Below are 12,150 nucleotides of genomic sequence, written 5' to 3' on the forward strand. Positions count from 1 at the left end.
GGCCCGACACACCCGCGCTTCAGCGGCGACCCTATAAAGAGATACGACTTAGCAATCGTCTCTTTTTTATTAACTCTGTGGACGTTGAATGAAAATAAGATATCATTGATACGTCTGATATTTTCAGTGATGGTGATCGTTATTAATTATGATACTGAGATGTACTTATACTTGTAATATGTAAATACAATATACATATAGGTCACCTACGATATTGTAGAATGACACCTTTATATACATTATTTCGAAATGAAGTATTATTATTAAGCAGTTTATAGACCTCAGTCTACACTGACAAAAAGTTTTTGTTAGTACATCTTTGAAATAAAAAAACACATACGATAAAGCAAAAATCATGACCTCCATCCTAATCATGATCTCAATCGTGTTCAATAGCAGAGCAAACTAGTGATGTTCCTATTTACGGAAGCGACTTGAACTGGCAAAAGTTGGAAATTGAAAGAATTTTAACGTTCAGTAAAAGATGAGAGCGCTGAAACGCTTGCTCGAGCTTTGTTAAGAAATTGTGTTTACTCGTTACATTTCTGCTCACAGCTAAATACACGACTCCGCTTGAAAGTTTATCTGTAGGGGAGGCTCACGGCGCTCGAGAAGTACCTCCTATTTGTGAGTACTGTTCTCTGCAGGCCAGTAACGTGCACCTTTGTAATCAACCGGCCACACATGTATTAACTGTTTCTCGTGTATAAAGAAACTTCCTTTCAAGAAATGGTTAACCTATCAAAGGATTATTTCGTAAAAAAAATTTTAACATAGAAAAGTTTTCCATATTTACCTAATTGTGTTTTACATAATTAGAAAAATATAAATCCATTTAAATGAAGTTAAAAAAACGTTACAAAGCATTTCCTTGAGTTTTCATTTCAAGATTAAAGATTTTATAAAGCTTTCAAAACACATTTTTTGCATACTTTTACTGGACCTTTCAATCTCTTTCAGTGAGATTGATAACGGGTAGACTTAGGCCTGAGTTGTTTTACATTAACGTCAAAACCACCCTGTATTATGAAAAGATACAGCGTTATTTTTTAGTTGTGGCACCCTGAAAAAAATCAAGGGCAACCACTACTATGATGAACTTAAAATATTTCAGCGAACAGAATACTAAGGTATTCAACAACCGCACTCCCAACTCAAGCAGCTGTTTGACACAGATACACAATATTATTATCTATTTATTATGCCAAAACTAAATTAAGTGCTCGTTTCAATACAATATTTTACAATAATATCAGTGCTTTTTCATTCAAAAGTTGTTAATGACCCAATGATTTCTCAATAATCTTATTGTTTTCCGATTTCCCTGAAGTAATTAAGACTCGTAAAAGTCGCTGTTTTAAATAATTTGGGTCATTGGATTAACCATTTCATTGCATTGACTTTATTAATCAGATTTCTATGAAAATTTTACGGTGTGTATGTTTTGATAAATAAAATTTATTCTCGGTTGGCCCCGTAGTAGCCTTCATACCTGTTTAAGAATTTGAAGCCTAAAATAACTTTACAAAAAGTAAGAAACGTGATTCTATAACTTTTATTAACAATAGTTTGCGATATTGGCTACTTCTTCATGCTAGAAAGTCGGCTGTAGGCTGGCAAAGTATTGAATTTAGGTTTGTGAATGTTTATAAACAGCAAGCTAGAATTTATTGTTCCAATAAGCATAGATAACAATATTTATAATCAATATTTAGGGAATGAGATAAGTATTTAATTTCCCTGTAATAAACAGACTTACTAAGAAATAAATAAGATACTAAAAATAAATAAGTGAAATGACGGATTTCTATTTCTTCATATTTCTCATCACTGCAAATGCCTTATACGACCAATTTATCAGCTGAAACAGAAATGATTTCTTTTGAATTTTGTTCATGTTTTCTAATTAAAGTCAAAATTACAAAAATTGTATTATCTTTTCTTTTTATATCCATGTCCCCAACTCACATGCAAAACTTTCTTAATATCCAAACATTGTCACTCGTTGTTTATGAGGATTTTTTATTTAAATTAATATCCAATAAATACCAAGTTTTATAAACATACTTACATTTGTGTAAGTATCAAGTGACAACGTGAATATTTTCCCTGCAGTGACCCTCAAAGGTCGGTTGCACCGTTCTATGAAAACAATAATGAGCATTCTTGTCTTTGGCTCCAAAATCATCCACGGCCCATCGTACGCTGCTTGACGAAGCTCTAAGCTCTGAAAACAAAATTATTATTTAGTTAATTAAAACTGTATATTATGTTTATTTTATATGTTCAAGTATATAATAGAAATCTTTGCACATTGTTATATACCTTTTCCTAATTTTAAAACCTAAAGCTTGCGCTAAATAAGAGACGAGATGACTGTCGTCAATCGAATGAACCCTAGGTATAACGAAATACAATTTAAATATCAAAACTTGTCCCACACAAAATAGCTCCAATAACATCCCATTCATTTCATAACATCTTATTATAATCCCAAAACATGTCAAAAGATTGAAAGCAGGCATGAGAAAACGTAAAAATTTCATCAACTATATTAGTTCTCCGTATGAGGCACCAAAATAACTTTTTTATTACAATCGTATAAAGGTCTTGGTAATTGCGTGAATTGTACTTATAATAAGTCAACCTTGTTAGAATGTTCCACACGCTACAAGCCTTAGTGCTAGAAGAGGTGAGTTAGGCGCACTTATCGCGGTGGTAGAATATCCTACAAAATTACGTTCCGGTTACAAGTACATGTACCATTTAACATTCAGCTTTATGCCAAGATTTCGAGGCGGCTCGTTTAGGCGTTTACCAGAGTTAGGCGTATATTTAAAATCGGTTTATTAATTAAGCTTAAAGTGTTAGAATACACACATCATCTTCTTGAATTTGATATTCATCGTTACTAAGTGAAAGTGTGTTATTTTGTTTAATTTATGTTACACTTTACAGCAGTGAAACATCACATTCTCAGTGGATTTTATTTGACCACGCAGGCGCAGCCAAGCGTATTAACTGGCTCCTGTTAATGTAATTTATATATCAACATTAGTTGACAAAGCCTATAATATTAATGTAATATGTAACACAATTTTTTGCTTACTGTAATCCAGTAAAATTGAAATACATTACCGTAAAAACGCCACAACTAAGTAAATATTAAATGGGTAAAACGTGTTACCTTCAAAATGAGCTCGTTCCCGAACCAGCACAGAATGAATATTTCTATTAACATACAAGTCAGGTAAATTGCCATCCAAATGATTTGTATGGGGTGACTTCTCGGGTTTTCGATCTAAAAAAGAAAAATAGCTTGATATTACGTTCTGGGGCATTGTTGGCACAGCGTTATCGTAAATAATGAAGCTGGCACAAAATAAAAATATGAAATTTAAGGTTCAGTTTGAGGGTTTTTATATTAATCCATTTTACAAGATAAATTATTTACTTCGAAAACAAAATTTAGATGGAATTTTCTGTCCAATACTATATAATAATATATATTGTACCATCCCTTGTTAAAGTGGTCACGAAAGCAAAAAGAATTCTAATTTGTGTTTTGTAAATTAATACTGACAGTGGAATATTATTTGAAGTATAAATCGATATAATATGGACTAATAATATAACCATAAACCACAAATCGTATTAAATGGCTCAATAATAACACTGTTTATTTATATTGATTATATTATAATATATATAACCTCCGCTAGTTGATATGCATTCTGGGATATTAAAATTAATATACAATATTAACGGTACTTTGATTTTCAATAAATAGATATAATAAATTGAATTCAGTAGCTTAAATTTGTTGAGATCGAATAGGTACGACCTATTTTTTACATTGGGAAATCATTCAATTTTCTTTGTAAAAGACAAAAATTATCAGTGCAAAAGTTGTTAAACTGCAACGTTTTAATTGAGAAATTATTAAATCTTAAATACAAGTTATTTAAAAAATAAATATAAAAGGTACTTAATGAATAAAGAAATAAAAATAAATCTATAGCTTCAATAAAATTATTACGTAACCGACTTTAAATATTATTATACAACAACAACCGGTCTACACTTTTGAAATTCAAACTAAGGATATAACACTATTTCATATTACAAAAATAGTACAAACATTGTATGTGCAAATCATTATTACTAGACATCGGATTATATGCATTTGCATATTTGCATATGCAAATGCATAAAACTCGCTAATTACGGCGTTAGTGCATATTTTAGCCTTTTTCCCCAATAGTGCATATTTCGTTAAGTAACGGGAGTTTTGATTGGTCGACTAACCTTTATTAGCCAATCAGAACGCTCAGCGAGTAAACAAACCCTATTTTGGCATGGTAAAATGGCGAAAAATTACAAAATGGGCTCCATTTTAAGTAAATTTTGAGCTATTCAAAATAGGGCTAGATTACCCTAAAACTTAAAACATGGGTTGAATTCCAAAAAAGGGCTAGATTTAGCCCGGAAAGGTCTAAGGTGGCAACACTGGGCTCGCGGGTGACAAACGTCATAAATTTGCGCTCGAAAATTAGGTAAAAATGCCTAATTGTATATTGGCACAAAAACTATACTAAATTTCATGAAAATTTCACTGTATTTGTACAATCTTTGATTTAAATATATAAAATAATAAAGGTTTTTTGATTTTGTATTGTGCATATTTTAGGCATATCAGTCGTTTTTAGTGCATATTTCGCTCTTTTTTAGTGCATTATTTTGGCATTTTGTTAGTGCATATAATCCGATGACTAATTATTACCGATAAAAATCGAACTCCAACTAAACAAAGAACCATAACACTCAACATGAATTGTAGTGCCGAAGCGAGGCTAAAGGCGCTCTCGATCATTGATACGTATCTGAAATAGACGTGATTTGTTTGTTATTAAAGCCTTATTATGGACTTTGATGTATAATCGCGTATTATGAATTATAAACAAATTCACTTAACACATTCATTGTATTGAACTAATGAGTTCAATTTTATAAGGAGGTCTGTCTGTGTATAATATTAGAGTAGATATGCACTAATATTATAAAAAGGGGAAAACGTTCATTCTTTGTAATTAATGAAAAAGCTAAAAACAGCTGATGCGATTTTGATTTATTGCTTTTATTATTTCTGAGAGTGCTCCGGCACAATATAAACAAGACGATACTAGAGACAGTGGGGCGTTCACTATGAAAAATAATTTCATATTTATTAACAAAGGATATGATAATACATAAAAAATGTAAGTATTGGGTTTAGCACATATGAATTACATCTTGAAGCCGATGATGATAAAAGATGATGATGAAAAAAATATAACTCAGCATTTGCTTCCCTTCAACAGGAAACACGATGTTTTATGCAACAAAATATCAATATATACATAGTTTCAGTAACTGTAGTTTTAACAGTACTACAGGTTTTGTATGAAACACCGGAGATTCATAAGTTTCAGTTGTAAAATTCAAAAACCTTAAAAGCATGCAGTCGTACAAGTGTGACAAGATAGAATACCGTATGATAGCGTTGTAATGTATAATGCACTTCTTGAGAACCAATTTCGTGTAATACTCGTGGTGTCCGATGTTATACGACTGCCTCGCTTTTGCTCTTTTGCATTTCCTCTCCGCTATTATATCAAAATTACGCAGATTGAACGATAGAATTTTTATTTGTCCAACTGCAACAGAAAAAATATTTTAGTTTAGAGAAATCATTAATTGAAAAAAATATATTTTTTCTTTGGGAATATTAAAACGTAAAATTAATATTGCCCTTCGAGATGACTTTTTAATACTTAAAATTATAATTCAGAATGAAGAATATTTTTTCTTTTTATTTCATGAAAGCTTGCTGTAAAAAATATATATATATATTTCGGAATTTCTTATATTTTCACTTTGCCTTCCAAAGAGAAATTGACTACTTCTTGAGAATTTTAGTCATAAAATAAAACGTTATGAATTAAGTAATAAATGGAAACTATCCGACAAAATAATATGCAAATGCTAAAAGAAAGCCGATTTTCTCTCTATTTAAATATTCTAATGACTAATACCCGTACCGTGCTAAACTAATTTCAATGTATCGATTCTTTAAAGTACTAGCTAATTACGCCAGGAATAGACTTGGAATTTATTTAAGAAATAAAAAAGCTTAGCTAGATAAAAGTGAAGCATTTCCAGTACATTCTATCTGAATTAGCTACAACGTAATACCCAAGTTAACTCCTCTCTAAAGTATAATGTACTAACGTAAACTTCGACAGCTTACCTGGATTTTCTAATAGTTCCAAATAAACTTATGTAACGGGCTTATGCGCTACAAATTGTTATAATTCTGTACCTATGAGCTATGAATTTATTAAAGGTTCGTGTTTCGCAAATGAATTCAAATATATAGAGATATTTCATCAAAAAAACTTATTCTTTACCTTAGACTTTAAATCTCTTCTTTAGAAGTAACAAATAAGTTTTATTTTTATACTTTGGGTCACTTGGTTTGCTTCAAGACTAATAAGCAACCCAGTAACAAAAAAAAACTATTTGACTATAATTAATGTATACTATATGAAGATTAAAAGAAATTCTAGTGCTGAGGTGGGATAGTGGGTGACTCATTGGTCAAGTGTCGTCACGGTACGGCAAAAGAAGCAGTCTGGTGTTCAAAGTTTTTCTATTCTTTACGATTTTTCAGCAAAAATTGTAAGCATTTAAATCCTACAAAATTAACTTTATATAACTTCAAATAATTGTAACAAAATTCACAACCTTTTAAAATGAAATTTCAAGCTGAATTTAGAGTATGGTTAATAATAAATATATTTTAGTGATTAAATATTAAATACTCACTCGCACATGCAACAAAGGCTGCTAAAATAGTGTCCATTACGCCATCAATAATACAAGTCGCTGGTTTATAATATACCTGAAACAAATTATACAATATAATTATACATATTATATTATTATATGTACACTTATAGATGTCCAGGCAAACGTTGCAGCTGTTCTGCCGTATGCTTGTCACTTGGGGGTATAAAAATAAATATTGACAATTCTCAGATCAATCCAAATAGGCATACAAAATTTCATGAGAATCGGTCCAGCCGTTTTGGAGGAGTCTGATAACAAACAAGAATTGTATATAATTAGCGATATAATAATATAGATGTATCTCATTGGGTATTGAATCGCACCCTCTAATCACTCGCAGGATCGCGCATGACGTGTTTTGCATCTGTCTCATTAATTGATTTTTCTTCACGGTCCAATGGGGTACTAAGGTTTTAATGGTATAGAGGAGATTACCTTACATTTCAAATGGGTTTATAATTAATTAAAATTTATTAAGATACCGTAAATTATATATTGTAGATGTATAAATAGTAAATCAGATCTGTTGATGTTTTGTTCATGGATTTGTGTTTTATATTGTTTTTATTTTTCGAAATTTTATAATTGCTAGCAAAATATCTCTGAAGAAATCTTCATAAAGAATTAACATTTAATTTTATATTTAGTGATTTGAAATATTGAAATATACTTACATGATGAATATATAATAATACGTAGGCAGGAGGCTTAGTAGCATCTATGTATGGGTATTCAACATTCGTCGGCAATATGTCAAAATTTTCCGTTAACGGCATTATAATAGCAACTGAAATAACAATATACCTACTTAGTTTAAAAAATCTTTTATTATAATAAAACGCTACATTTTAAACTAGAATGGTATCAATCAACCTTTTTTATAAATACTTAAAATACCTCTGTATTCTCTCCTCCGACAAAAATTTTAACTTACTTTTAAAATGCACAATGTTTGGAATTAATTTGATTCCAAACAATTCCTATTTTGAAAAGATATTCCTAAAGTAAAACAGTCAGAAGCTCTATAATAAAAACGAAACGTGTCTAGTTTATGAGAAGCCAATTTATGCAAATGTGAAGTATTATGGACTGGTTACATCATTTTCAACTTCACACTAACATATCGCATATATCACCTGAAACGGCTCCAACACACATGGTGGAGTATGACGTCATTACAAAGCGGGCTGTTTTTATACTTTTTCGTAAAATATCCCGGTGCTCCGGCTCTTCTGGCTTGAATTCCTTGCAATTCAAATATTTTAGAAGATTCAAAATTTTCCGCTTATTCAACCAAAATACTGTTAGCTTAAAATATGTGTACATTTCACTGAGGAATAAATATAACCTGCAATCATTTTATATTAAAGTTAATTTAAATAAACAACTTGCTAATGCACGTGTTGTATAGAAATAAATAAGTTGCTCATCTTATTTATTTTATTGTAAAAAAAGAAATGCTTCTTCTTTATGCGAATAATAAGAATTCATTTCATTAATTGTAGTTCACAATGTAATCGATTTCATTAAATAATTTTCACGTATTTGTTTACTCCTAACTACGATGTATCGTTTCAACTGTTAAGATTTTTACTACACTACTATCACTTTTATTATTCTCAGTGACTAATAAAGAAAGAATACCTATGAATCACAAATATTTGAAAATGTAATAATGAAATAAATGTTTTCATCAAATTAAACTCTTCAAAAGACGGATAATTAGAAGCTTAATACCGCCTCAAGTTTTACTACACCACTAAACATCAGCACTTCAATGTTACATAAATATTTTTAAAATAAATGTTATACCCTTCAGCTATTTCTCCGACGTTATCTTGCCGTCTTAGTAGATACGCAACCTCTCCAATCATGGGCATCAGGCAAACAAGGTACAGCACAATTGCGGTATAAATAATTTGAAGCCAGAAGTAAACGCTATTTAAAGAATATTTGTTATACCACATGCCATAAAATTTAAGCCAGTAAATGTGAACGGCGTGGTAAAGTCGGGGATTTAGATCGTCCCATGGCTCTAGAACGCCGTAGGGCAGATATGGTTTCAAGATAGACAATTTTCTTCGTAAAACTTGCGGAAGGATTTTCATTATTCTCTCGTAGGCTGGGGCCGATGAAATTTGTGACGGATAATGTAAGAATGCTTTCTAAACGCTACAGTATTTTGTATTTATGTACCTGACTCACGTTAATCACCGTTTAATATTTTGTAGGCTAATAGTGTTGTGCAAGCGGTCTCGTTTAGGTTTATTATTTATTTAATTTACCTAAACGAAATAATAAAATCTTCAACAGTTTTCAATAGTATTGGAGAAGAACATTCATTTCAAATTTTAATGTGAAATATATTTTACAACAATTTAAATATTAATAATAGAATTAGTAATGTTAGTCCACAAGTCATCAATTATAATAAAAATGTCGTTCTAAAAAGTGCAAACCATTTTAAACACAAAACACTGTTAAAATGCCGTTTTTATAAATGTCTGGTATCATTTTCCACTCTAGAAAATACATCCCTTAAAAGAGTTAATTTAATATGTTTCTGAAAGCAATTATTATAATTACCGTAGCGATATAATTAGCTGCTATAAGAAAACGTAGCGCTCTCTTAACTACGGATAATTGTATTTTCAAAGAGCCTCTCTGATATTCATAATTTTCTAGTTAAATACAAAGAGATATTTTCGCAAATAATGTAAAAAATTTAAGCGAATTTTAGGATTATTTTTTTCCCTTGTTTATTGAGAATAAATAATATTATAAAACGCTTTATATATTTTGCCTTCTTACGGAAGGTCGAAGGAAGGTCCTTATTTTTTTCACGGAAGAAAATAAGATATTACGATTAATTATGAATTCACTAATTATTTGAATAATGATTTTATTGAATAAAATACAGAGTCGATCATCTCATTGAAAAAACAGGATTAGGTGCAAAAATGATTATTTTTCTACTTCAATACTGGAAAAACCTGCTAACGATTGGTATGTCTTTTTATATTCAGAAATTGTTTATCTATATAGTTACCTACCTACCTAATAACCAATGCTATAAAAAATCAAATGACTAAGTTTACCCCCAAAAATCGCCAAAAAATGTTATTATTACGCCTTTGTGGACCACTATTTATTTACGGCACTACGTGTATTCATGTCATTTTTCATAGATCTATCGATGGTATGGAATGCCTCACAAACTCTAAACTGCACTTACACTGCATACAAGACACGGCTTAGTACTGAATGTTATTATTTGATGGCCCTCTGTATAAACGGTGAGTCATTTAATCCAACAGTTTTTCAGTGCGGTATCACCTAAGCTACTGTACATCGTTCGCTTCTATACATATTATATTATACTAATTTCACGATTTATACAGGGTTACTTGTAAAACACCGGCAACCTCGCAGGAAAAGATAGCTAACATCATAAGTAACAACGTTTGTTCTACGACTTTTGATAATTTGTTAGATTTTATTTTCATACAAAAATAAATATTCATTTAATTTTCCGTTTGAATATTATAAACTCTACGCCTCCCAAAGGAGAGTACAATAGGAGAGTACAATAAAAGTTTAAAAAATCATTTAAAAATAATTTATTGCGTTATGCCAAAAGTCGTGGAACAAATGTTGTTACTTATGATGTTAGCTATCTTGTCCTGCGAGGTTGCTGGTGTTTTACAAGTAACCCTGTATATTTCTAATTTGCTTCATAGTTATAATTTGCTACTAAGTGACATTGAAATAAAAATGGCAAAAATGTCGCGCACTCAAATCTCGCTCAACTTAATGATAAATTTCGTTTTTAAATTGAATTGTCTGCATTTTCCACTACTCTTGTCATAATTAAGTACCTAAATTGACACATTTAACAGCTTATTTTAACAGATAGTCACTCACTGTTCTGTTCGTAGTAATTGCTTGGCTCTATGCACTAGTCCGTTGTGTACATAAGTCAGTAGATAGTTATTATAGATTACTTGTTATGACACACTATATGTATAGGTATAATAGGTTTGTAGAATAGGATTATCATACAAGGTACCAACATTTATCACCCTTTATTTTTACATTTCACGAATATTTTTGTGTGTCACATCGAACGACTTTTGACGAAGTGTAATGACGTTTTTTATATGTAGGACAAGAAAAATACGTAATATTGTAACTGTAATGTCTAGTTTCCTTATCTGTTAAGAAAATCTATCAGTGAAATAGAATAAAAACCTACAGGAACTGAAGGGAAAAGAGGAATGTATTCAAATTATCAAGAAATCACGATAACCTATAGGTATTATTAAACAACCTATTTTCTATTTAATTGAGAAATATTTGAACTATTTATCATTAGTCTGAAAATTCATATTACTGTTATGCTATTTAAGTATGGATTTGTTAAGGATTACGCTATTTAAGGACGGATATGGTTGGAAATAGATTTATTACCTATTATATAAATATCTCTATTCCTGTTATACCTAACTACACAATTCCCTCTTCAAAACATTAAATATCGCTTTAAACTAAAGTGGCTATTACATTTAAAAACACATAATAAATTGAAGCCACATCATGTCTCACTAAATCACAAATAAAATTCAACAAAGAAATATAATAAGACCAAAGAATAAAACACATTTTGGAGGACTTTAAGCTCGTATTTTATCTTCTTTTGCGATTACATAAATAACGACCCAATTTATCTAAACGTAATGTTTTACAAAAAACTCACAAAGGAAATAAATAATTCGTCAAATGAGTAGCCACCTACCCTTGGGACGCTGACTGATCGTCGGCTTACCAAATACATTATGCAAAAATGTGATAAAATATGAAACGTTTTATGTGTTTCGCACAAGTGTCGACGAATTTGCATAATCACCATTCACGCGGCCCAAACTGTAATGAAATACGTGATTTTTGTTTCAAAAACAACTAAAGACAAATAAAAGATTATTAAAGCTGCTGATTCGTGGAAGCACAAATTAAAACGCCGCAAGCTGTGAGGGAAACGTAAGCACTTTGTGACTTAAGTGAAATCACGAACAGCTTTTAAAATTCGTATAATATTACTTGCAATAAGAGAAAAAACAATTCAACAGTAAGTTTTAAATAAAAACAATTTAAACTGTTACTATAAAGAGATAAATTTTCACTGGTTTTAAATTTCATACACTCGTGTGAATTATTATATTTTATTAAATATTATTTTATAAGACATTAGGTAATAACTTT

The 12,150-nt window shown here is 30.4% G+C and overlaps 1 protein-coding gene across 1 annotated transcript; it reads right to left on the reverse strand.

Annotated features, from left to right (window-relative positions):
* Positions 1-1,807: 1,807 nt before the first annotated feature.
* Positions 1,808-8,999, reverse strand: LOC149900146 (odorant receptor 46a-like). Its single transcript, XM_090112917.1, has 9 exons — positions 8,704-8,999; positions 8,028-8,239; positions 7,566-7,678; positions 6,868-6,943; positions 5,531-5,696; positions 4,784-4,883; positions 3,188-3,301; positions 2,072-2,227; positions 1,808-1,861 (listed from the first exon to the last, which is right to left on the reverse strand). Exons 1-9 carry the CDS (start codon positions 8,997-8,999, stop codon positions 1,808-1,810), a joined length of 1,287 nt encoding a protein of 428 aa, XP_089969043.1.
* Between the last annotated feature and the right edge of the window lie 3,151 nt (positions 9,000-12,150).

Source organism: Colias eurytheme, chromosome 19, assembly GCF_061535395.1.
Source record: "Colias eurytheme isolate Ceu_HAF_F1 chromosome 19, ilColEury1 Martin Lab GWU primary, whole genome shotgun sequence".
In the NCBI taxonomy this organism is placed as follows: Eukaryota; Metazoa; Arthropoda; class Insecta; order Lepidoptera; family Pieridae; genus Colias; species Colias eurytheme.

Coding starts and splice junctions, on each gene's coding strand:
- LOC149900146 (XM_090112917.1), bottom strand. CDS start 8,999: ATGAAAATCCTTCCGCAAGTTTTACGAAGAAAATTGTCTATCTTGAAA. Junction 3,302..4,783: donor TTGGAGTTCGATTTTTATCG/GTAATAATTAGT, acceptor TTTCTTTTTTAG/ATCGAAAACCCGAGAAGTCA. Junction 2,228..3,187: donor GGAACGAGCTCATTTTGAAG/GTAACACGTTTT, acceptor TTTTGTTTTCAG/AGCTTAGAGCTTCGTCAAGC.